General features: G+C 39.4%; 3 protein-coding genes across 10 annotated transcripts; 2 read left to right on the top strand and 1 right to left on the bottom strand.

Moving 5' to 3' along the window:
- The first annotated feature begins 107 nt into the window (after positions 1-107).
- On the top strand, positions 108-13,093 carry LOC122413611 (baculoviral IAP repeat-containing protein 7-B-like). 5 transcript variants are annotated; one of them, XM_043424066.1, is made up of 3 exons: positions 108-317; positions 8,431-9,363; positions 9,576-13,093. In XM_043424066.1, exons 1-3 carry the CDS (start codon positions 276-278, stop codon positions 9,969-9,971), a joined length of 1,371 nt encoding a protein of 456 aa, XP_043280001.1. In that variant the 5' UTR covers positions 108-275; the 3' UTR covers positions 9,972-13,093. The 5 variants fall into 5 exon arrangements, with proteins under 5 accessions (XP_043280001.1, XP_043280002.1, XP_043280004.1 ...); XM_043424067.1 differs by lacking the exon at positions 108-317 and adding an exon at positions 427-601; XM_043424069.1 differs by lacking the exon at positions 108-317 and adding an exon at positions 3,443-4,283.
- LOC122413613 (annexin A13-like) lies at positions 11,594-18,181 on the bottom strand. 2 transcript variants are annotated; one of them, XM_043424072.1, is made up of 9 exons: positions 18,165-18,181; positions 16,165-16,302; positions 16,034-16,080; positions 15,387-15,774; positions 14,980-15,062; positions 14,809-14,871; positions 14,469-14,652; positions 14,209-14,390; positions 11,594-13,989 (listed from the first exon to the last, which is right to left on the bottom strand). In XM_043424072.1, the coding sequence occupies exons 2-9, from the start codon at positions 16,235-16,237 to the stop codon at positions 13,924-13,926; spliced, it is 1,086 nt and encodes a 361-aa protein (XP_043280007.1). In that variant the 5' UTR covers positions 16,238-16,302; positions 18,165-18,181; the 3' UTR covers positions 11,594-13,923. The 2 variants fall into 2 exon arrangements, with proteins under 2 accessions (XP_043280007.1, XP_043280006.1); XM_043424071.1 differs by lacking the exon at positions 18,165-18,181 and having other exon boundaries at positions 16,165-17,626.
- Son (Son RNA binding protein) lies at positions 17,991-23,898 on the top strand. Of its 3 annotated transcripts, XM_043424060.1 has the most exons (12): positions 18,043-18,603; positions 18,681-18,995; positions 19,153-19,828; positions 19,944-20,095; positions 20,204-20,349; positions 20,465-20,573; positions 20,651-20,880; positions 20,976-21,086; positions 21,208-21,321; positions 22,739-22,967; positions 23,087-23,202; positions 23,677-23,898. In XM_043424060.1, the coding sequence occupies exons 1-12, from the start codon at positions 18,291-18,293 to the stop codon at positions 23,788-23,790; spliced, it is 2,625 nt and encodes an 874-aa protein (XP_043279995.1). In that variant the 5' UTR covers positions 18,043-18,290; the 3' UTR covers positions 23,791-23,898. The 3 variants fall into 3 exon arrangements, with proteins under 3 accessions (XP_043279998.1, XP_043279997.1, XP_043279995.1); XM_043424062.1 differs by lacking the exons at positions 23,087-23,202; positions 23,677-23,898 and adding an exon at positions 22,280-22,344 and having other exon boundaries at positions 17,993-18,603; positions 22,739-22,873; XM_043424063.1 differs by lacking the exons at positions 23,087-23,202; positions 23,677-23,898 and having other exon boundaries at positions 17,991-18,603; positions 22,280-22,968.
- The last annotated feature ends 2,112 nt before the right edge of the window (positions 23,899-26,010 follow it).

Here is a 26,010-nt window from a genome sequence, read left to right as displayed (position 1 = left end):
ATCACGAATTCTGATAAAGTGAAATCGAGAATTGTCGTACGACGATCGAAGGGCGAATATATAAACGGAATTTATCTCGTCGTTTATTCGATAGTAGAAAATCAACGGACGATGAATCGCCGGGCGGTTGGCTCGTCTTCGAGCAACTTCGAGTCAATGAGTTAGGCCTTGGGAGCTTCAATCACGCGAAGTGATAAATTTTATTATGCGATTTTTTTAGTGCTCAAAACTCCGTTTTTTAGTTATTTCAACGAGTTAAACGATTTTGTGCAGAAATGCCAAGTGAACGAAGGGAGATGGAAAACATTCGTAAGAACGTGAGTCACTGATTAATCGTGTGCATTTAAAAGAGCTGTCGTCACTTTTCGCCGACCACCCGGTGATGGATCATACAAATATTTCAATGTCGTATATGCCGGGCGACGAGAACCGTGATTGTGATATTTTAAACGAGCAACGATTCAACACGTTCGTCGATAACGCGAAGCAACTTTTCTTATTGAAAAAATTCGAACGAACTCGAGATTGTTAGTTCTCGTATTCATCGTCGTGGGTTTCGGTAAACAGGAACATTTAAATGGAGAAACTATTTCGAGAAAACGTGAGTCTTTCCTTCACGATGAAAATTGGATTTATGACTCAGTGCTAGGGCCAACCATTGGCAGGCAAAAATTACGTTTTTTTCCCCCCCCCCCCCCCCCCCCCCAAGGCACTGATATTTCTTTGTCAACGAACTTCGATTTTACTCAGATTTTTTCAAACTTTAATTTTCAACCACGTAGGAAAACAACTGCTGCCAAAAAGTGGACGTTTCGCACACGAAACTGTCAAATGTTCACTCTTTTGAAGATTGGCAGGCTTCTAGGCTCACCGACAGCTTCAAAATACTAGAGATGATAAAAAAACGTAATTTTTATCGAAAAATTGTGCTAAACTGCGCACTGATTGTCAGCTCTCCATTCAACCATTCAAAGTGACAGTTTTAAGGACAAATTATTATTTTGCCATATTGAGAAGTATTTAGAATTTTTTGTTAACGTCATTTGACGGTTATGTTTCGATGTGTTTGCACCGTAGAGTCCAAAACAATCTGGCGTTTTCTCCGTTTGAAATTAGTCCGGAAAGATCGTTTTCTCGTTTCAAAGGCCTCCTCAACCTTCATTCGGAACGCAGATGCGGTGTCATTTGCTGCTTAAAAAAAATTAGTAATGACCCGCGTTCTGCCCGCTATAACTCACCCGTCTAGACAAACAGATAAGAACGCCGCCGGCTGACGACAGCGCCGGATTTTAGGGTGTCCTCCATATTGCACGTTCACCGAGCGCGCAACACGGTGGCGTTGCGAGCGCGGTTCGAACGCGTTCTTTGCTTATTTTATAGATTCTTGGTTAAATTAGCAGGGGCAATATTGCTGCTTCTTCGGGGCTCGTGTTTTCGCATATTTTCGTTGAAATTGCGCTTCGAAAGGTACACATGTCAAATAAAACGCAGTTCCACGGTAAGTGACAGCTGTGCGATGAGCCCACGTTTTGGACGATGATTTACACGCACCGCAACTCGCAATCGTTCCGCGAAGTCTTGAACCTGCGAATCCCTCGCAAAATCTCACGCTCGAACAATTTTTTCTCAATCCGAGATTCTCATTTCAATAAAAGAAAACCTAGAAATTGTCTAAAACAAAAAGAAGTCTCTGGTTTCGAATGTTTCCCGTCAGACATTAGTGTAAAAACTATTCTCAAAAGTTACGTAATGGATCGATTACTGATGATAAAAACTGAGATATTCCGACGGATGCAGGTTGAAAATAATCCTTAAACGAATGTTCAAGGCGAGCACGTGGGTGTATATATAATCGTCGATGAGCGAACGAGGGTGTTCGGAAAAAAAGAAATGTAAAGCAAACAGCTTATAGCGATGTGCGAGAACGGTCACGTTTGTTGCGTTTCATCAACACAATTCTCAGAATTGACGTTAGCGTCCGTGACTCAAACGTGGTCCAGAGATAAACAAGTTATATATTGAACTCTGTTCTAACGTGGATCCGGTTAAATTTCACTTTCGATTTCATTATTTTTTCATGCTGAATTATATTTTTATAAAACATTCGTTCAAAACGAAAGGTTATAACCAAACAAATGTGTATTTGTACACATGTGCAAAGCGACCAACGTGAAATCCAAAGAGGCGCCATCGACTGAGACGACAATCCCGTATGCGCGTGCATGATAATCTATTGGTGCAATTGAAATAAAATAACACTGGAACGCTGACTCCCATGCTCGTCCCATATAAAGATCTTAACGACCCCCAACCCCTTTCGGCACAGAAATGATGAGGCGAATCCTTCCTTCTTTTCTCTCCGATCTGCGCATGCCTGAACGCACGACTATACAGTTTGAACGGAAAACCGTTTTTTGGCGCGTGACACTTTAATATTTGAGGTTAGTTCTCGCTGTGCCAGTTAATTCTCTGGGAAATTTGCAGGAAAAGATGAAAACAAGGCGCTGAATATCCCGATATGAATTCGACGACCTATTGTTTTTGCAGCTTATACTGACACAAGCATAGAAAAGTTGTTTGCTCGAAAACGTTTTTTTTTCGGCATTTCGTCGCCAGTCTGATTGCAAACGCATGTCCCGACGATTCGTCACCCGCAGAGGCCACACTTACGATAGCATCCCTTCCTTGCCCACAAAGAAAATAAAACTGCTGATTTGCACGAACATATGTAGCGTGCGAGCGAAATGAGCGCAATTTGTGCGAAGCGAGATACGTACGAAAAAAAGGAAAATCACAGGTTAAGCCCCGCTTATTCCCGCAGAAGAGTCATCATTTTCCTAACGACTTTCCGGCTATTGCGTGCTCGCTGCGATTGCCAATAAGTGTGCGAACCCTTGGTTTCGCGCCTGTCAAATGAACATGAACAATTCGTCGCGATACTTTCGCATTTCCGAAACGCCGGCAGCCATGTCAGGACACTAGCGCCGCTACTTTGTACTACGCGACGCCTAGGGCTTTGCCATGCTTTTGATGCATTAGGTTTTTATATATAATGAAAAAAGGATGAAGAAAAAAACGAAATCTTTGGAGCAGATGTTTCTTACGAACAAGCTTGCTGCTCGAAAACGCCGGCTGATTTTTTAACCGAAAAGTTAGCGGCAGAGGATTTTGCTTTGAGGGGAGCTCAGGCGTTCGTCACGTGAAGTTTTTAGGCTTTGTCTAAAAATTTGATTTTTCCAAGATTCTTAAAACTTTTCAAGACAATGTACGGGGAGGCCGGGAGACGGAAAAATCGAAAATTGGATGAAACGTCGCAGTAAAAACTGCGCAACGTGGAAATGTCGGAGAATTACCCCCGTTGGGCTGTGTCCGGGGGTTTATCGATCGGTTGGAAGCCTTCGCAACGAGGAAAAAGGGCCTCCCTTTCCATACGATTTAAACAATAATCTGAGGAGCCAGTCGGTCGGCTCATAGTGGAGCCCGCGTACCTTAGAATTCGTCCTACCCCCAAAATCATTCGAAAATAATATAAACACGTAGTGTTTTTGCCGGGAGACTTTCGTTTTCGAAAACTCCTTGGAAGTCTCGTGTTATTTCTTTGTTTGTTTTTTCCCCCTCCTCGCCGTTGTTTTCTAACTGGAAAGCGACGGAGAATTATTCCTCCGAATAATGTGATAATCGTGCGATTGTTTCGAGCTGCTTGTGTAAATAAAATACCGATTGTATTTGTGGAATATATAGTGTATATTTATTTTTGTTATTTCGTTACGGCTGACGGCCTTTCCCCGCGGCCTTCTATCTTCTCGCGACGACGCCTGACTGTATTTTAGTTTTGTACTTATAATACGCCGAGCCAACGATCATCGGCCATTGCAGAGGCCGCTCGTTGTCTGTAACGAAGTGAAATGCTTGCGTTCTCAGTGTTACACGGCAGTGTCCGTTCGTTATAATATTTCTTTTTTTTTTCTTTTCCAAATTAAAATAAAAATCACACACATATAACAACGACAAGATAACCTTGTGAAAAGTAACTCGTAACTCCTAAAATACGTGCGCAACTAAACTCATTTCGCTAATCGCGCGTAATATATTCGTTCAACAATAAAACGTGTCTACTAGTTCTTCCGTGTGTGTGTTCCTTTGTATTCGTTCAATTTTTTTACATATTTACGTTTGAACGTGTGTTACGTGACAAACAAGGATTGTACATTATACAAGTTTATTCTATTTATTCGGAATTTAAGAAGAAAACAAAAACGAAGCGTCAACGAGAGGGCGTAACGGTACGTTGAAAGACAAAATTCATTTTGTTCGCTTCGATCTATAAAGGCTGCTCTCATCCCACGTCATCGAAACGTACATTAAATTACGAACACTCGGTTACCTTTTGAATCTTCACCGCCTCGAGTCTAACGAAATGAACGGGGGGAAAAACATTTCCAATCCTCTAATTTCTATTCCTTTCCTGTTTGCAATTCGTACTTATTCAAAACCGACACAAATAGCTCGTCGAGCGTAAAAATTGGAGAATCACAAATCTTTTTTTCCTTCATTTTTCTCGACTTCGATCCAAACGTCAGCGTCATCGTCTCGTTATCACCGAGATTTCCGAGAATAAAAATCTACAACGCGACGAAAAATTCCCTCGCTCGTAATTTTTTCTTTCGCGTCGGCACTGCACTGTCGCTTCGTTTATCTATATTTTTATTCACAAGATCATTCCGATAAGATCGTGCCAACATATGGAATTGAAAAAAGACAAGTCCCGCGCGGATCCTGCGAAATACGCGTATACCAAGGACATGTGTAAGGCTCGAGCGAGATTGTCTCGAAGTGTATGTCAATAAAAGAGATTATTTTTATATCCTCTACTTTTCGAGATGTTGAAAACCTCGTTAGATAAGACAACTGGAAAAAAAGCATTACAATCGAATACAAAGACGCTCCTCGGGCGACTATGCGATATCACGCGCAAACAACCCAGTCGAAAAATTTCAGCAGTTTTTTGTTTCGTATGAAAAATGAGGCCGAAGGCAGACTGTAATTTACGTTTTTTCAGCACATAACCTTCAAAACGGATCTGTTTATTCTTTATTTTTCCTTATTTTTTTCATTCTTCCTCAACATCGAGCTCACATATATATCCATGCACGATAATATATCTCCATACGTATAGTTTATCTTTTCGAAAGTGGCTTCCTGTTGAAAACCGAAAAGAGAGTCCTGCTCGCTTCTCCTTGCTGCCGTCTGGCATTATAGCACAAAGAACAGCCAACGGGCTTTGTACTGCGGGACACACAACGCGATACATATCTGTATCTTGCTTACGTGCCCACTTCCGTTGTGCGACGTTGCCGGCTCGTTTGTGAGGACCGCGGGAGGGAGGAAAGGAGAGAGAGGGGAGGGAATGCGAAAGAGAGACAAAAAAACATGTGAAAGTTCAAATAAAGATTACTGTTTCGCGATATATATCTATACGCGCACACGAATGTTTAAAACTTCAAGAGCCACGAGCATGTTCTCGAATCCCATCAACTCACGTATATATACGCGTATTATAGAATACATTGACTCCCACGTGAAGAATTGACGCGGAGAACAGACGCTCCCAAAAACGGGTAGGATTGCTTTTTATTTTTTCCTCTTGCGTCGCAAATGGCACAGATTAAAGCTACGTCATTCATGAAAGCCCAGCCTGTGTATCGATCGCTCCTTTACACGAGCGCCTAGAAACTGTGTGGTCTTTAGAATCGGGATGTCGATATGTATATGTGTTGAGGCGCTTATTCAATGCTTCGTTATAAGGCTGTACATCGAGCCTAGAAAACGAACTGTTCGAACTATTACGTCTTCTTTATTTTAAGCCACTCCGCGTGCTCTTTTTTTATATTTATATACACTTGGAAGGATTTTTTTTATTGTATATGGGAATACTCGTGGGAAGGCGATCACAACACGAACGCGTGAATCAGCGCTTCGTGGCCTTTTTTGGAAATTCGACGCAGAAATCGCGACTCGCCGTTTTCTCTAGCTGTCCAACGCGCTTATCATGTTTATTGCGAATAATCATGATTCGCCTAACGAAGGGGACCGAAAGCCTTAATATTAAGCTTTGATGCCTTCATTCATCTACTTCTCTTACTACTCCGTCGCTTACTTATATTTGCTTGCTATTTCGGGCCGTTGAACCAAAGCAAATTTTACGATTTTTTTACTTTATTTTTCTCGTTCAATGTGAATTTCAAATTCTCACCGGAGTATTCGCAATGTTGGCTCGGAATATATCCAGACAATAATTACCCGGAGACCCGCGCGCATTCCTATGGTCTCTCCGAGTGGGGGGAATGAGAATTCATCGTACCGCTCGTGCGACTCGTACGGACTGTGTACTAAAATCCCCTAGGGAAGGGAGCGCTCAACGTGGACTCCGACCGCGATGTGGCTGCCGGAGAGCTGTGTTGTCATTGTACAGTAGACTCTCAATATTTATGTCCCTTTTGCTAGCTCGGATATTTCTGATCGAGTGCACCACTCCCATTGTCTTGTGCTACTCAACGATAGCAAACGCACGTTGATTTTTTCTGGTAAAAAAGTATTAATACAGATTATTTGAATTTGATCGTTGAAGAATTTCTGGGGCAACATGAAAATTTCGGTTTCTCAAACTTGCCGCATATTGATGACGCTGACGCGAGCAGATAAATGGCCCGTTAGATTCGTACATTTTATTTCGCTTATGAACAATATTTCAAAAATGTCCGAATAGAAAAAGTTCGAAGTTTGAAACAATCACAAGAACGAAAACTTCGACTTTCGACCTTCGCGCTAATCGGAAATGAACTGTAGATACGAAGAGTAACAAGAGATCGTAGTGGGAAAAAAATACGGGGCCATGGGAAACTCGGCGTACAAGCGGCAACGTTGCGCGCGTTCATACATTGACATGGACACACACATAGGCGGGTGAACGAGCTGTGTACAGCTGTGGGGCAGGACTGTGAATACGAGCCACGATTGTGACCACGAGGTCGCTTCTCAGAGTTTCTCGAGTGCCCTGCCGTTCTGGGAACTACGGGATATCTTTTATCTCTTTCACTCCCATTCTCTGTCTCGTTTTTCTTCCATCGCTCTCTTTTCCCGTCAGAGCGCCGTCCGCGTAGTAGAAAAACTATCCGTCGATGAGACTTCATTTCGGTATTTCCGTCCGGGCACACGCGTAATCGATTAAAATAAGTTCAGTGCGCGAATTGTGTATTCGAACAAAAACATGGAATTTGAAAAACATTACACTGTTCAATAGTTTTTAAAATTTCATTTCCGACTCTGTACGTTCTCTCAATTATTTTCATAATAAACGAAAAGTGAGTTTTTTGTGCTTCTCTGTATACCAAATTTATACTCTCGTGGTATCTGAATTGCGACTGTAGTTTTTTCTCAACACGTGTTGTTCTCTTGACAGTTGCGAAACAATTGGGAACTTCCTAATTTCATAGGCTAATGAGGCGTGTTTTCGTGACGCGGCTATATCCAAGAGTTTTTCGCGCCAGATGTCGCTTCTTCTACGACTTTGTTGTTGACGACGCAAAGCGTATCAAAAGTATCAAAACATTCCGCAGCGCACATTCGCGTCCGTGTATACCAGTGTTTTTTTCCATTTCTTATTTTTGAAATCACGTGTACGAGAAATAAATCATCACACAGTGAACCATGATTATCGATAGATGTGTTAGTGTTATTTTATTATCTATTTTTCTCCTTCAACAACCTTACCGATCAATCATACATTAGCAATAATCGTCTGTCATTTACTTTTATTGCATGATGTCACGCATTTCCAACGATTCGACAAATGAAAATTTCCGGTCATTGTACGATAAAAATTAAACAAGTGATAACGTAGAATTTTATCCATTTCTTCGCATTTTTTGTTTTGTTATCTCCTCTGCTCTACATCAAAGTGCGGAAGTATGTGGTAAAAAATAGTCGAGTGCCTTTCATTCATAAATCGTGGTTTTAAGCTTTTCGTTTTTTTCGTACAATAACGAAAAATAAAACTGCGCGCCATCGTAGCAACTTCGTTTCCCTGTTAATTTTGACGCTCAACGTTATTGAAAATCGTAACAGATCTAACTGAATCTTTGTATTTGAGTGCGAAAATTGTTCTATTAGTCTGTGACTAGAAGCTTTGTATTTTGTAATACTGTGCGAAATATATTCCCGAATTGTATTGTAAATAATCTTTAAAAACATCAAATATCAAATGCTGTCAACTTTTGAAAATATTTTGACACTTTGCAGTGGCCGTGCAACAAAAGTTACCATTTTATTGTTGAATCGTGAACTCTAAATTAGAATTGCAAATTCTGAGATTTAAAATTCTTAATAAGTATAAGAGATGTGCAATGAATGGTGTTTTCTGCTTGCTTGCAGCCTTCAAGGGAAGGAGGCGAAGAGCATCATATACATGAAGAGAACAAGAGGTTGAGAGAGAGTACCGTGAAAAACGATAAAATGACGGATATCATAGAGCACTGCGACCTGCGAGATAATATTAGTTCCATGAAGCAGTCGATAGTGCCGACGAATCGTTCTCCGTTGTTTTCACCACGTTCTCAGCTGGTAGCAACGGTAGACGAAGTGGATAACCGTGATTATCGTATGGAGGAGGTCAGACTGAGAAGTTATTCAACATGGCCGGTGCCGTTTTTGGATCCAGCTAAAATGGCAGCAGCTGGTTTTTACTATACCGGCGAGGGTGACAAAGCTAAATGTTTTGAGTGCAAAGTGGATATCGGTGGATGGGTAGAAGGTGACAATCCAATGACGGAGCATCAAAGATGGCAAGAACAATGTCGTTTCATAAGAAAAATTCCATGCGGAAACGTGCCCATTGGTGAAAATCCAAATTCTATACCACAGCCAAGACCACGAGGTCACGACGTCTGCGGCCCTTATGGAATCGAATATAGACCGGGTTCTGTGCCGGATTGTCACACCGCATCGTCCGATATTCCCCTGCCAAGCACAGCTAAATTGGGCTCTCTAGGAATCGGTCGACCCAAAGGACCGGCTCATCCGGAGTATGCCAGTTACGACGCCAGACTAAGTACTTTCAAATCATGGCCAAAATCTATGCCACAAACTAAAGAGTGCCTCGCCGATGCTGGCTTCTGGTACACCGGCAGAAGTGATCAAACTATTTGTTATCACTGCGGGGGAGGTCTTAAAGACTGGGAGCCTACCGATGATCCGTGGGAACAACATGCACAATGGTTTTCCAAATGTTATTATCTCCTTATGGTGAAAGGACAGGCATACGTCAACACCGTCACCGGTCAGACCATTTCGCTGCCTTCCAACGAGGTAGTTATGATTTGTGATCAATCAAATATTCAATTGATCACTGAAAATCCATTCCCCAGCTGATATATTCAGTTCAATCAACGGTTGTTTGATCAATACGTTTCAAAAAAACAAGTAACAACAATAAAAAAAACTGGCAAAAAACTGTAATTTTCGAAAGTGAGCAAATTTTCTAATGAACTTTTCTTTTCTGTCCCTTTCTGCTTCAACAGGAAACAATGCAAATGAATTTGCCGAGTTATATAAAGAAGGTCGAGCCAAAAGTGAGCTCGGAAAAGGAGAAAGATGGTGAAAAATCGAGCAACGCGGGTCCGAGCGCTCAGAGCAGCAGCACCAGCGTCAACAGCCTGGTTGAAGGATCGAGAAGTGCAACAGTGGATGAAAAATCGAGTCCGCAAAAGGTCGAAGCTGGTACGACGTCGCAGGAGAACGCGAAGAAGCCAATCGACGATGCGCGTCTCTGTAAAATATGTTACGGCGAGGAATTGGGGGTCGTATTTTTGCCCTGCGGCCACATGGTATCTTGTGTCAAGTGTGCGCCAGGTATGGTTACGTGCGCCCTTTGTCGACAATCGGTCTCGATGACCGTGCGTGCATTTTTCTCATAGTAGGGTCCCGGAGTGCCCTAGGTTATTTACTTTAAACGTCAACAAATTTAATTTTCTTATAAATTCTAAAAGAAAACACGATTGTCGAGAGAATCGTTTAAATTTAATAAACAAACAAAACGCTTCAATTTCAAAACGTAGATTGAACATTAATGAGAGCCCCGTTTAACCCGAACAATCCAGCGTCGTCGATTCGCGCCCCATGCGCTTTATTTAAGGTAGCAAACATGGCGTTTTTTTTTCTTTTTTTTTTCTTTTTTTTTTTTCAAAATTTAGGGAGAAAACGAAACAAGCTGAATGACATGACTCATGGAGCATACCGGTTTGCGAATACGAGCACGAATTTAGGGGATGATCTGTTTTTTCTCGCGTCATTCTTCCCCATCGCTAATACTAACGGGGAAGAGCGTGGGATGTGAAAAAGATAAAACGCTTTTTTCGTTCAGTCGAACGACCGTCTCAAAAACGTGCGAACCTTCGACTCTATATTTCGTTCCCCTTTCGTATACTGAGCCTGATAGAACAGAGCCTTAAATTCGTCGCTCATATTCGCAACCGTGACGTTGCTATTTGCGTAATCTCAAATTCGTCGTTTATTATTGAACTCACACACGCACACACGCGAAAAGAAACTCGATTATTTAAAGAAATTAAAAAATATTCGATTCTCGAGGAAGAATCATTTTGTCGAAAAAAAAAACGAGTAACGAGAAAGACAAAATACGAAAAATAAAAAAATAAAGTTAAATAGCAACTTTACATGATGTCTAGTCATATCCAGTATTACTCAGCAAATGATCATAAGTGGGCGATCGTTAAAATTCGCAGATAAGCGAGAAAATGAAGAGAGTTTGAAAAACAGGGGTAATAGATGAAAATTGAATAAAAATGGCAAATGTTCCGAAATCTATTGAGTCTTTGTCCATTTTTTATATCTGTATATTTTTTTATTATCTATATTCTGAATATTTCGGTAAAAACATATGGATAATCAGGGGAGAACAGGAGAAGAAATTTCTTTTCAAGCGTACTTTGTACTTCGTGTAATTACGAATTAATAGTATTCGATATATATTGTACAGTGGACACGTTAAGGAGGAGGGGAAAGAAAAAATGAGAAAAACGAGATAAGCACACACAGTAAAGCGCTGATTCAAAGTTTCTGTCGAAAGTGTATGTTCGGTGAATAAGCTGAAAGAAACGAGAGTAGAAATATCGACAGATTGTTTCATAATTTTCATGGAAAAACAATTATTTCGACTGAACTACTGCGGGGCCTCCGATCTGATAAGGCTCCATTCGAAGAAGAACAAAAACGGCAAAACATGGTTTTATAAAGCAACTGCGACTGACTCAAAACAAAAAAATTGTAAGAGAGAGCGAAAGATTACGAAGATTCGATATCCCATGTTGCTACCGATAATCTTAAAGTGCTTTGGAGGACAAAATACATCATTTTATTCGAATAACATTCTCAAGCCCCGCGAGATAAACGATAAAAAATATGCGATTTCTCACTTTGAGCTTTCAAGAGGGTTTTCAAACTACGAAAATCGTTAATTGACGCGGAATGTAGCTGCAACTATAAAACACACACGTACATTCGTACTCGATTTTGTTGCATTTAAAAAAAAAAAAAAAAAAAACAAATTTCTTTTTTAATTCCCCACGGAATAACGAAACGTGGAAAAGTGATGATCGCTCCAGAAACAAAGATAAAAAGGATCCTTCACTTTTGACGAATTTTGATAAACTCACTCGAAAAACAAATCGTACATCAGTTATAATCATATTCATGGGGGTTAGGGTTAGCGTATTTACAATTTGGGAGAAAGAAACAAAATAAGAATGAAACCTGCTCGAACGGCCGAGAAACTGCCGAAAATTCTCTTCTCTCCCCCCACGATTTTTTCTTCTTTTCTTTGTTTATTTTTTATTTTTCGTTTATTTTAAATAATAAATAGATTTTTAATGAGATAGGTAACTGCGAAACAATTGTTGGACACGTAAATAAATAGATTGCAGAATCATATCAATAAATCTAGTTTCTCTATCGTCCGGGCCAGCTTTTACATACACACACGTACACACCCACATATATATACAAAAATTATACTATTGTCGTCTCGTGATGAGAAAACACTTGTAATTATAGCTGAGAGAGCTCAAAAATCGATGTGTAAAGAAGAACGTGTCAAAATTATACGTTCTGAAAAAAAAAAAACGATCGATTCGTTCAAGAGCAAAGAACGTTTGATACGAAAAGCTAGAATAGATCGATAAGAATATGCAATTGGGGCAGAATAAGAAATTTTAGAAAGAATATAAACCGGAAAATCTTATGCGAAATAAAAAGAGACAATTTTTTGTTTGTTTGTTTTATTTGATGAAATTTGTCGCAGACCTCTATTGGTGCGCGACTGTCGAGTGGTTCGCATCAACGTATATGAGTGAAAACGAAACTGAAAAGCATCGAAAAAAAGGAATTTTTCAACCAATTTCTCCATCTTCTTGCCAATTTTAACTGAAGCTCGTTGCTGTGTTTTTTCGGACTTATTCGATTTGGAGATCGAAAGGCTTTTACAGACTTTCAATGAAGCTTGCTCAGGTTAATTGCTCCTAAAAGCTTTTACAGGCTTTTAACGAAGTTTCCAGACACAAAGCTTCAAAAATGCTCTTATACGTCACGTTTAAATTTGCTGGAAGGTGGAACGACCGGCTTTGTCGGGAAACTGATGGAAAATCGATAAAAAATGGCTGAAGAATAATCGTTGATATTGAGAACCCTCGAGATTCGATATTGGCACGTTTTTTACATGGAGGGAAACGAAAGAGACAGAGAGGGGCTTTTAATTGAATTTTTTGGCCCGGACGATATGTTTTTTGCTGTATCACGATGCTCCTCAACATCGTACAAAAACCTCCCCCCACACTCACACACACACACACACATTGTATAGCATTTTCATAAAGGCTTAGCGAAAATCACAATTTTTCGTCATTTTCTTCGATTTTTTTTCGTTTATGTTCAATATTATTTTAATTCATTATTTTCGCTAAGCATTTTCTATATATAAGAAAATGTACAATATTATAAGTTGAAATAAACTGTCAAATAATAAGAGCGTGTTTTGTCATTGAGCGACGATGCTCCGAGGATTTTCAGCAACCTTTTTCCATTTTAAACTTTCGAACATTGATTTTCTTCCGTTCCAGTGCTCAAGTACTTTGCAGGATATACCAGCAGCAGCAGCAGCAGAAATATTTATCCCCAGGAAAAGAGAACGAAGAGCAACTGTACGGCGTTGTGCCCTTCGAAACGAGCGCGCATTCCTGCTCTTTGCTTTTTCTTCAAGTACGCCGGAGAACGTAGGAATTGAAGAAAAAAGAGAGAAAAACAATGATCGTCGAAAAGAAATAAGAAAAGCTGGGAAAAAAGGAGAGGAAAAAACGCTCACTCGAAGCAACCGGTATAACGTCGTGTCCTGAGTTTATATAGCAACAGCGCAACCAGTTTGGTCAGCCCTTAGCCACATTCCTTTCTCGTGGGAACGCTGAAGCCCAGAGGGGGTCTCTGATCCCGTGCACTCGACACACACACACACACACACACACCTTTCGATTCATTCACGTATCGTTCGAATATCCTGCTCACTGCTCCATTCCCCTCCCCGCATCGCCAGGTTTTAAAACTACCGATTATGTTATACACTCGTGCAGACAAAAATATTGTAACTAAAAATAGAAGAAAAGAGACTGGTGGATTTGCTTAAAAATTACATCGATTGGTTTTCTTGCATCGAGTTTTTTCAAAAACTACAGAATCTGGGCTCGAAGAAGAGTTGAAAAGCATCGATCGCTATTCCTGAAACATCTTCACAGAATCTTCATCGTTTTTTCATCTTCACTGGTCCACGCACTCCCGTCGAAATTTCCACTCCAATGACGTGTTCTAGCTGTCGATGTAATAGCCGAGGAACCCGAGCAACAGCTTTAGGTAGTAGCCGTCAAAGATATACTGTAATGTTTCAATCCAATTTATAACTTTTTTTCGAAAATATTGTACCAGTGAGAAAATAATCGGCGAATAGAATTTTCCTTGCTGGAATATTGAAAAACTTTGGGAAAATACATCAGGGCTTTTGGAATAATAATAATAATAATAATAATAATAATAATAATAATAATAATAATAATAATAATAATAATGATTATTATTATATAAAACTGTCCTTACCGACAAATCGTCCGCCAAAAAACGCGAGTACCTACGATAATAGTACATTATTATGGTACCAAGGTCAATTTCGGACCTTCCAATGATAATGCGAGTGATCGTTGGCAAATCGAGGTCATCCTCGTCTATCGCATCGTTCAATACGTCGGCGAAATATCTATGCGGATTTATGATGAATCTGACTGTTTGAAAGATTCGTTATTGTCAATCATCAATATTGGGGTGAAAATCAGTTTTTTTATCTTATTCAGTTCATATACCAATAATGTCATAGAAGTCTCCATTTAATCCCGGAAATTTTTCATCCACCGCTGCTCTGATTGTGTGCTCCGTGAGTTTCATATATTCACGATTTATCGTTTGTAATTGTGCAGCATTTGTTTCCAACAAAATTGAATTGAGTAACGTCAAATTCGCCTCTTCAGGGCCTTCCAACATCCCCACCTGCAGTGAAGAACAGAAAAATGGGAATTGGAAATATGTTGAAATTCACTTTTGAATCATCCTCGTGCGTCTCTCATTAAGAGTTGACCTTAAAATTTCGATTTCACGTCATTATGATCATTCGAAATGAATTTTTTCATAAATTGTTGGACCTACCAATACTTTGGCAACGTTCACTGCATTTTCTTGATCTACGACGAAACTCTCGTCTCTTGTGTCCTGAAAATTATTGTTCAAGAAATATTTCAAGTCTGAGATGAAAAAAAATGTAATTTTTCTAACAACTGTAATATATAAAATTCAAAAAATGATGATACCGATTCTTACATTGCAAAGAATGTAAACGATTTCCTTGAACTCGTTCGTGGTGTTCATTTGGTTGAATTGTTCCATGAACGTCGTATCATAATCTGTTAAATTTCATAGTCATAAAAAATAGTTCGATATCGCCCCACTCGTTTAAACAACTGTGGCACCGTTCGATTTATTTCAATAGAGGCGATCTGCTATTTAGCATAAAATTTTCCTCGTGCGAGCAATATAAAAATTCAATCGTACACGCGCCATAGCCTCTTCGTTTTTTGATAACGAAAGCGAATGCGGTGTATGATAAAGTAACATTTCGCGCGAACTCAATGATAAAAAGTTTGGTTCAGTTCGAGTTGGATGAGAAAAAATTTTTTTTTTCCTCGAATAATGTTTCGAGGATTTAATATTTCAGCATTGACACTTACGAGATTCGTATTCTTCGAAGGTTGCATCACGAGTACGTTTGTCCATGGAGAGCAAAACTTCAAGAATCGTATATTCATCGCTATAGTAAAGGGCTTCGTTCAATTCCATCGAGTACAGTATTATGGGTGACGATAATACTGCAGACATGACATCTTTGAATTCTTCACTGGACGTCAGAGGCAGCAGTACCTTAAACAATACTTCGTTTCCATATAATTGATTAATTTTGTAAATAATCTTTTCGCGCTGTACGGAGGTGCGTTTTGTGAAAAGAGACAGCAGTGTATCCAAGAAATTAGAGGGGTTGTTCAATGCTTCCCTTAGTTTTTTAGCATCTGCTGTTACGTTGAAGATTTCGGGAGAAACGATGGTTGATTGGAGTGGTATCTGGATGAAAATAATTGAATTATGAAACGACTCAACTTTCTCACATCTTCAAGGGCATTGTCTCGCCAGAGCGTTGTTTCGTGCTTTGTTTATATTTTTTTTTCACACGAGGATATTTCCGATAAAGGAGCTCAGATTCTGTTACGCCCCCTTTTTCACGCGCGTTCGAACTTCGAAGTAACGGAAAAGTTAAAACGCGTCAACGCAGCTATGGCAAGACAATAACCTAAAATTATTTGTTTTCATTTCGTATACGCACGACCACAGGATTTTTGTCTTCGGCTTCGTCTTCATCGAATTCAGACGCTGAAAAAAGATTTTTACACGCAATTTTAACTCTGGTTGCGACAATGGTGTTGAATTTAATTTTGTTTTTATTTTGGTACGTACCACTGACTACGAACAACAGTGCAAATATTACGGACCACCGAATAATTCGAGCCATTTTTCGTCGTGTGCTCATTTCAAAAATTTTAGCAACTGTGACACAGGTATCGATGTCCCTGGCTTTTTATTGAGGATCTGCGTCTGTTCGTCGTACATTTTATTTGCTTAGAATATAACGTAAGCGTACCTTAGCCTACTGTCTATTTGAAAAAACAACTCAAAGTGTATATTCGTCAAAAGTATTCTCAAATTAATTTGAAGCAGGAGAAAAATGGGTAGTGGGAGAATCTCATTATCAGACAAGCATACGATCATTCGATGTCGACGGAAAAAATGTGACGCTTGATTTGCGAACGCTGCCTACAAATTGTTCGGATATATAATTCTCGGGATCGCAGCTTTTTCTTAACCTCAATTTTTTGGACAGACTTTGTACACAAACAGTTAATATCAATTATTATCGCTATTCATCGGTTGGAAGATTCGATATTCATCTGGCAAGCCCAGCATTCGATCAAGTAATTTCATAACCGTAGCAAAATCTTTCAATGTGAAAAAATAAAATTGCAGCCGATATCACCGTTGAACCCAATTGTTCGTATAACGAGTGAAGAGAATTTTTTTTTATTTTTCCAAGTGCTTAGATATGTGATATTACGTGTTGTATATAATAGTAACGATGAATTTAATTGAGTATTCACGATCAGTTGAATTTCTATACTCTGTTTTCTGTGTAGACAGTTGGTTTTTATGAATATACGATTCGGGCCTGGCAATCGATCTATATACGTCAGCAGAGGATTATCCTTTTTGCTAGATTCAACAATCATGTCCAGAAGTTTTTTTTTAACAAAATTTACGTTCACAAAAAAAACACGAACGTACTAAAGACAAATCACACGGTAGAGGAAGATTTCAGGAAGATTTCTTGCACGTTTCATGAACTGATAATAATAATCAGGGCAGTGGACCTGACAAAGAATGCAAAAAAATGCGAAACTTTTCTATTCAATGCTGCCCAACGGATTTGTTCCACAGAAAGGTTAAGTTATAATGAATTTGGCATTTTTTTCACGTGCGAAGAATTCTCAGCTGGAAAAAGTCGAATCGCAATAAAAAACTATTCTTTTCTGACTTGAATTGGCACAAGCGGTCTTTAGTGCGCACGCGCTTACGTACGATCGAATTCGATGCCGACAAGCCTATTACGTGTTTGTCGCTTGTCGATATCCAATTCGATCTTACACGTGATAGCGATCCCCGTTGTGCAAAGAATGACTGTGTATATGGACAAAAGAATATCGGTTCGAAGTCTTTTATCGCTCACTTTTCCTGTACATTTTTTCACTCATTATCTATTTAACCTTGAAGCATGCTTCGAAAACTTTGTTATAATATTAAAAAAACACGTGCCGAATATGTAGAGCGGAAAGATTGAGTTGGAATGTTCCAGCTGGTGTGATATTTTTAAAAAATTTTCATTATATGAATGAAGCTCAATTCGAGGTTCGGATGAGCTTTCAAAACTTTAAACTAAATTTGTCGCACAGCTTCGTTTTGGCATTAAAATACTTCCCTCCAAAGGATTTCCAGCGCATTTTAATATTTTTCGAGTAATCTTTTTTATTTACTGCTACATTTTCCAAAAAACTATTTTTTTCAGTACTTTATTGATATTTTTGGCGTTTAATTTTTTTTTTTAATATTTTTCATAACCTACTGATGATAAGCTGATCTGAATATCATAACAATAACGATATTTTATAAATTGGAGATGACGCTCTGTGTGAAATTCCTGCTCGAAATTTGGCAATCAGTTTTCTAGTTCTACAGTTCGAAATTTTGGATACATTATTATTGCGATCTGACAATCATTTTCTAATTCTACTCTTTTTCGTGGTTGATTCGAAAATGAGTACGAATGCGATGATAGCGATCCATGCGGTGAAATGGCCAATTTGAATGACGAACGAAGAGTATAGTATCAAGTATGATTTCCTAACCTCTCTCTAGTCTCGGATCACTTGAATTGGGAGTTCGAATCGTTTTGATTCAGTGGTCTCATCAGGGTCTCATCGCGTTGTATTCAAACACAGTATATCAAGCATTAACAAAGATTACGTTTAACAATGGCTGATCTCTTTGACATAGCAAATTTAATAACAAAAGTAGGAGTAGAGGCAGTGAAAATAAAGCAAGAGCCGGGTTTGCCTGAAAAATCATCGAATGAAATATTAACAGAATTATTCAGTACGTTCGATGCTGACGAAGGTATTGCATCGCCGGTTGTTGATAAAGATCCTGAAGAGGATAACGACGATAACAAATCAACGCAGGGAAAAAAGAAAAAGAAGAGCAAAAAAAAACACAAGCATAAGGACAAGAAACACAAAAAGAAGAGCAAACACAATTCTTCTGAAAGTGACAGCGATGAAAATGCTGGTAAGACAACAAATGAAATTGAAATTCTTTTTATTTATTTATTTATATCTGTGATTTTTATTTTTTACTGTCAACAGGCATAAAGAAAAAAAAGAAACACAAGAAAAAATCAAAAAGAAAACATTCTCCTCATTCGAGCGATGAATCTGATTCCAATGTACAGAGGGCTAAAAAACTCAAAACTGAATCCATGTCTTTGGTGGAATGTAAGAAAGAACCGGAAGATGAAAAAAAATTGGCTGTTGAGTATGTCCATGCAAAGCTTTTCAATACAGATTTTGGGACAAAAACTGTTAGTTCAGAGAATCCTGGGAGCCCAAAATTGCCTTCGGTACTAAAAAAAGTACGGGATGAGGAAGATGACGAAGAGGCAGGGATTCCCAGACTATTTGGTAAGATTTTTGACGAGATATTGATCCTTAAAGGCACATGGTAAAAAAATACAAATGGAATGACCATGTTGGTAGCATATCAGCCATTGAGTTTTATAGTAAAGTATGAGAACATTATGAAAAAAGTATGGTAAGAGTCTTTTGTTTTTGATGGTAGAAAAGGGGAAACAACAGCTCCAAACCAAAATATTGATAAAGGATTTGAAAAATAGCACTGTCTACAATGAAACGGTGAAAGAAATAGAGACAAGGGAAAAAGAGAAAGCAGCAAGAATGGAGGACGGTGAAATCTCTGATAGCAGTTCGTACAATCGAACACCAACTCTGAGCCCTACACCACCTCTCGGAGGAGATTCGCCAAGCGATTCACCAGTTCATAGTCCGTCTTATAGAAAACGAAATAGAACTGTGAGCCCTGGTTCCGCTGGAGTGATGAAAACAGATTTGAGGCTCATTCTCAAAGAGAAGGAGAAAAAGAAATTTAGTAAATCAAAAAAGTCAGAGGCTCGTGAAACTCGAGACTCCAGAAACAAAGCGAGTAGAGATCATCGCGTCGGTAACAAAGAGTCCAGACACAGAATGAACGAGCGTCGCAGTGAATCGCATGAACACAAAATCCATGATCCTTCGAGTCATCGCCGGAGTCGTAGTGGCGGACGGGATAGTCGGCGAAGGAGCCACGAGAGACGAGATCGCAGTGCTGACAAACGTGGAGGCAGGAGTCGAGATCGAAGAAAATATAACAAAGACGACCCGGATGATTATGGGAATCGAAGCGATGATAAATATTGGGACAAGTATGGAAGAACTCGTAGCAGAAGTAAAGAGAGAAAGTAAGTTCATCGATCCTATTTTTGTTTGCCAATTCGCTAAACTAGTCTTTTCACATTACTTGTTTATTATATATAACAGCTGTATTGAAGATTTATTATGAATTCGTTTCCACAGAGAAAGAATAGAGATAGACAAAAAAAAATTATTAGAAATCGCACGACGAAATGCAATAAACATGATCAAGCAAGGAGCTCTGCCTTTGGCCCAGCAGGACAAAGCTATCGCAGCTATACAAGCGGGTGGAAAAAGTGTGGACGAACTTACAGGTGAATTATAGTTTGGAACTGAAAAAAACCTTAGAGAAGAAACTGATTGTCGTGATATTTTCAACATACAGGAAAGAGAAATGTGACGTTTTATGTTCTTGTTTTTAGACTTCTGTAAGTCTTTGTCAAAATCTGAAGCTCTTGGTGAATTATCGAGTATATCATCGGACGACGATGGGAACAGTTCGGAAAAAGGATTCCATCATCCATTTATATTGCGCGAACGACCTACTTCAATAATCATGAACATTAAGGTTTGTAAATCTATCTAAAAAGCCAAAAAAATATCTGTGACACATAGATTCGATGGATAAAACTATTTTCGAAAAGCCCAAATGAAATTGCATTGATGAATGAAAATGTATGCAGGATGCGAAACAACTTCCGAACAAGACTTTCCAAGAAAAGACTGCGGAATCGTCGACGCAACTGACGTTGAAATTCCCCGTTTCGAGTGGTCAACACCACAGAAAAACTGGTGATTATTTTTTCATTCGCTCTCAATAATCAATTTGAATCCTTGCACATTTTAACAAAAATTTGATATTTTCGCAGAGAGCGAATGGATACCAGTCGTGCCGAAGAAACCCGAGCCGAAAAAAACTTTTGTGCCCGCTATCAGCAAACCTGTGCAACAAACTTTTGCCATTTTGCCTCCACTCGCCCCAGCTCCGCCAGCACCTTTGCCAGTTCCGGCTCCACTTCCCGTTCCGGCGCCAGTGACAGTACAAACAGTAATGCCTGCAGCACAACCTCAAGTTTTTCCGCCGGCTCCTGCAGTCGAGGTTCGTTCGTGAAAAAATTTTTCTTCCCTTCTGTTCTTAAGTTTACTTAAAGAGAATTCGTAAAACTTTCGAATAAAATACTCCTCGAATTCCAGCCTGTCGACATTGGATCTATCGTTTCTCAAAGGCTCGCAGCGATGAGAAGATTGCGGGAGAATCCTCAAGACGTCGAAGCTCTGAGTTCGATGTATCACGCCCAGAACGGAGTAATTTTCTTTTTTTCCAATTTTTATTCATTGAATCCTATTGAATGAGGATTCTGTGAATTCAATTGAACCCATTGCCGTTGGCTAAAGAAGTTAATTTTTCAATTCACATTTCAACCAGATGAAAAACTGGGCAGAAAGTAAGCAGATGCCAGGTCAGTTCACTGGTAGTACTGGTGTGAAAGTCTTGTCACCGGCTGAACTTCATTCGGGCTATCAAGCCTGGGCACGTAAGGTAACGTCAGAAAATCCATAAAATGGGGTATAACAAAACGAGTCTAGAGGCACGAGAACTCTTTCTTACGAGTTTTCCAATTACTGATTCCACAAATAAGTACTAAAAAAAATAATCACGATGTGACGTACAGTATTGTACAGCATTTGTCACATTTGTGACGTACAGTATCCGTTTGCACTGTTTCATAGAATTTTTACAAAATGAAAAGTGTGCAAAGAGTTGCCCAAGAGTCATGATACCAAAAGTGAACTTGAGTTTCGAACAAAGCCTCAAATCAAATGAAGACATTTTTTAATCGGATTTTGGAGCTCAACTCAAGTTCACAAATGAATCTCAACAAATTGACGTTTATTTTTGAACTCAACAAATTCCGAGCTTACTGTATTGCAAGATTTTTGTCAAAAACGAAGGAAAAATAATCAGTAATAGGAAAACTCGTTTTTCGGAAGAACATTGAAGAATTCATGGTGCAAAAGAGAGATCCCACGATGTTTGAGGGTCCTGAGAGCAAAGTTCATTTGTACATCGAACCGTGTGAATGTGTGTGTGCCTGTAACAAGTTTTCAGGTACAGTCTCGTACAAGACCGTCGTGAGAGGATCTTCGAAAGATCTTTGGTCTCGATGAGACTGTGTCGTAGGCACAGACCACTTCTCTAAACAGAGGTGGATTCTGTGCCTGCGCGGACATTGGATCGACGTGGCCTGGAGCATTGAACAATTTTACATTTATATTCGTTAACTTCCGAGCGATTGAATACACAGAGAACCAAGCTCCACTGACCACCGATCCTCCTGTGAGACTATTGCTAATTATCGTTAGCTCGCAGATCGGATTTCTACATTTGATTCCTCGTACTGGGAGAATAACACTCAAAAAGTTATGGGGAAAGATGAAAAATGTAGGAGGCTACGATATTTAGCATCAGTCTAGTTCCACCTGAGAATTTGTTACAGGCATGTATCTCCATCATTGAAGATATGACACCGGCAGCCCGATGATCGATTTATGATTTAAATTGGTGAGTATTTGCCATCCAGTTACTTGAATAATAAGTGAATCGTATCCGACACTTTCGAAAATGCCTTCCCTCATTCTAACTCCTCAATCCCATGCTCTGCTTTTCTTTCCATCTTATTTTTTTCTGGTTAATATTTTTGCAAATTACACGTTGAAATAACGATGGAAGCAGCTCTCATAACGAAACTCATTCGACCAAATCGATTTTCTTGTAACGATAACGACAGTTTTCGACAATCAGTCCTTGCTCAGTTCTTATCTGACGTCCATGTAAAAAATGACTCATCGAGTGTAATCAAGTGTAACAATCGACACGCGAAAAAATCGTTCTCCTCCCAACAGTTATCGGAATTTTAAACTCTCTGTGCTCAAATTAATTACTTCACTTTGTACAGGATCAATTAGTCACGGCTGCACCGGTTTCCGGTGGAATGGGAATGGCGTTACTCCAAAAAATGGGCTGGCGACCAGGCGAAGGTTTAGGAAAAAACAAAGAGGGTACCCTCGTTCCTTTACAACTTGAAGTTAAACTCGACAAAAGGGGACTAGTCAGCGAACAGGACGTTGGTCAAAAAGTTGGAAAAATTCAAAAACCTGTTGTACCCGTAATCAAAACTCTCGAAGGTATTTTTTGGGCCAAAATATACTGAGCTTTGGGCATCGTCATAAATATCGATAAAAGATTGATTATAAAATGGCTCAAATTATTGGTGTGGAATAAACATCATTTTTTCATCTTTCAGGAAAACATCCAGTTTCTCTGCTGGGTGAATATTGTTCGAAACGAAAATTCGGAGCTCCCGTCTACGAATTGTGTTTCGAGTGTGGTCCGGATCATAAGAAAAATTTTCTTTTTAAAGTACGTTGGATTATTTTATTTGACACGATCCATCAATTCTCCATTTCATTCTATAATTCGTTCGTTGATGGGAGAATTAAACGAAACAGTTTGAACACGAATAATTCAAATCTTCTCCGTCCAATTCTTCGAGTAAAGGAAAAAAAGTTTTTCATCGTTACAAACACACTTTTTCAACAATCGATTACAATGTGCCTCATTGAAGGCAATTGGTTTTGAAGATTTTTGGGTTTCCTACGAAATCAAAGATAACTTTGATTCGACGGATTTTTTTCATGGCAGTTTTTCAAGCAAGCCGTGCCACAATCGTACTTTTTTTATGTTGCGCGAACGGGTAACATTTCGAAAAGCCTGTGTCTCACCGTTCCGTTTCTTTTTCTGTCACACAATTACCTTCGCAATCGATGAAAAATTTGAAATTAAAATTGTAAAAGGTTGAGCTTCGACTGTAACGCGAAACACGTTTTGTTACAGGTGAAAGTAAACGGCATAGAATACAAGCCAACAGTGGCGAGTCCAAACAAGAAGCAGGCAAAGGCGGAAGCGGCGCAAATCTGTTTGCAGACATTAGGACTTTTGCCAGCCTGAGCGAAGATAGGGAAGGAAATGTCAAAATTGTACATTTGGGTGTAAAATATTGATCGAAATACGTCCGGAGAGGATTATTTCGTGAATAAAAGAGGCAATTAGCACTTTTACAGAAATTTGAATTGAGGCTCCGAGGTCCGAGGGGTTTCGGTATTTCTCAAGCTCAACATTTTTTCGTACACAATTTTCGCACGAAGAAGAGAAAGAGTATGAAAAGGTATCGGTGCTTTTGAAGTGCGACCGGGCGTTATCTCGTGCAAAGGAGTGGGTGCAACGTCTGTTTTGATACTTCGCGCTCCTCTTTAGTTTTTATTTTTATTTTATTTTTCATTGTTATATTTTTTTTTCAGCTCGCCAAGAGCAAAGTCTTCCAAACGTATCGTCGAATTACACACCTTCTGACCTGTAATTTGGACACTATTTCACATGCCGTAAGCATGCAATCACGAAAAGGTGTTTCTCCCTCCTTCCAACTTAAGTGGCCCCCCTCTCGCCTTTTCTCTCCCTCCCACAAATAGATTAAGAATTTATCGGTTAACAAGAGAGTTTCGGGTCCCGACGAAATCCACTGTGTGGATTTTTACAAATATTTCGACCGTCATCGTGGTTTTGACGTTCGATTTTAATACCAAATCAAACTTCACTCGAGAGTTGAGAGAGTTGAAAATCCTCAGAGTTTATTCTAATCACGATAATGGGAGGTTGATTCTGTTTCGGTATCGCCCACAAATGTTTCGTTCATGCCTTTGAAGTCACTCTTGAAATAATAATTCGTTGGAATTTGAAAAAAATAGTTTTAGTTTTGAAATGAACGTTAATTAATTTCGTTAAATTATCAACTCGATCGAGTACTTCGATACTATAAAGATCGTAATTTAAAATTGAGTTTGCAGCGGCGCAGCTCCGAAATTTAGTAATTAAAGGTGATGCTTCGAAGGAGTTGCTTTCTATTTTCAGATAAAATAGTGTATCGATGTATTCGGATGTGTGCGATAGTTTTACACGAAACAGACACAAATTCTTGTTGCTTTTATATATCATTTTGTTTTTCCTCTTCAAGGTATCACGTATGCCAGTGACGGGACACGAGATTAATCTTGACGCTGCCAATACGCTTCGCATCGCAATCGGCTGTACGTCATCGACGCAGAACTCAGTGCGATGCAACCGGGGAGAGAAGTTTTCTTCAACGAATTCGTAGAAATCACTGCGGTTGAATATTGACCCCGATAGTTGTGATAATTTATCTGCAACTGGGCCTCAATATTTTTGTTGGGATACTTCGAAGTAAATTCGTAGAAAAATCTCGAGTAAACAATCTACTTTGGAGTCAGCAGCCAATGGGAGTTGAAAGGCTTTGTAGAGTTCGTTGAAAATTTCTATAAGATATTCATCATTTTTTAATTCGGAAGCTCAATCAGTCGTTTCTCTCGCCAGCACTCTTCGTTCTTTCGTGATACAGCAATATTCCGATGAGTTACTTTGTAACGAAAGATTCGAGTTGAGTATTGAATTTTTTCAAATTCAAACTTTAGTTTTCTTCGCTCTACTATTTCCTCCCTTTCTCATACCGCGGCTTTAAATTGCCGAGCAATTTTTGCCTCGCGATGATCCCATAAAAACTACTATTCCCTTCTTCAATTGACGATTACGAGAGCTCGTAAATTCATTTCGAGATCGAGCCAACGTGCACACCTCATTCGCAACGGGAAGATCGCGAGAGCTTTTTCAGTCGATGATCTGAATCCTAAAATTCTGTGTACAGGCGATTCCATGTGAAAACGACTGCTTCAAACCCGGAACGAGCTCGAGCTCGTTCAGCGATCGAATTTTTGGGAGAATTTTACACGGACTCGTCGGTTTTCTCATTCCTCAGAAAATCATGCTCCCGAAAAGATCCACAAAAAGCAGTCGATCTCGTAAAAAAAGCGAACCAGAACGAGGTTCGATTTGGCAGAATGAAAATTGGCCGCAAACTCGACGTATCCGACCTCGAATTTCCTGTACATTTCAAATCTTCGATTATATACGATTCGACACCGTTGCTAATGTCCGCTCAAAAGTGCTTTTGCATTTGGTAAGCGAAGGCGTCGTTGGTGCATTCGTACTCGTTGCAATAATTCGTCACGAGTGTTAACGAATTTATGAATGGCACGATTTCGAGTAGCCTGCTGATATTTCGATGCCGAGGAGAAATACGGAAAAAAAAAAAAAAAAAAA

The sequence above is a fragment of the Venturia canescens genome, chromosome 7, assembly GCF_019457755.1.
Source record: "Venturia canescens isolate UGA chromosome 7, ASM1945775v1, whole genome shotgun sequence".
Taxonomy (NCBI): Eukaryota; Metazoa; Arthropoda; class Insecta; order Hymenoptera; family Ichneumonidae; genus Venturia; species Venturia canescens.
The sequence above is the reverse complement of the archived record's forward strand: the minus strand, read 5'-3'. Positions and strand labels throughout refer to the sequence as shown.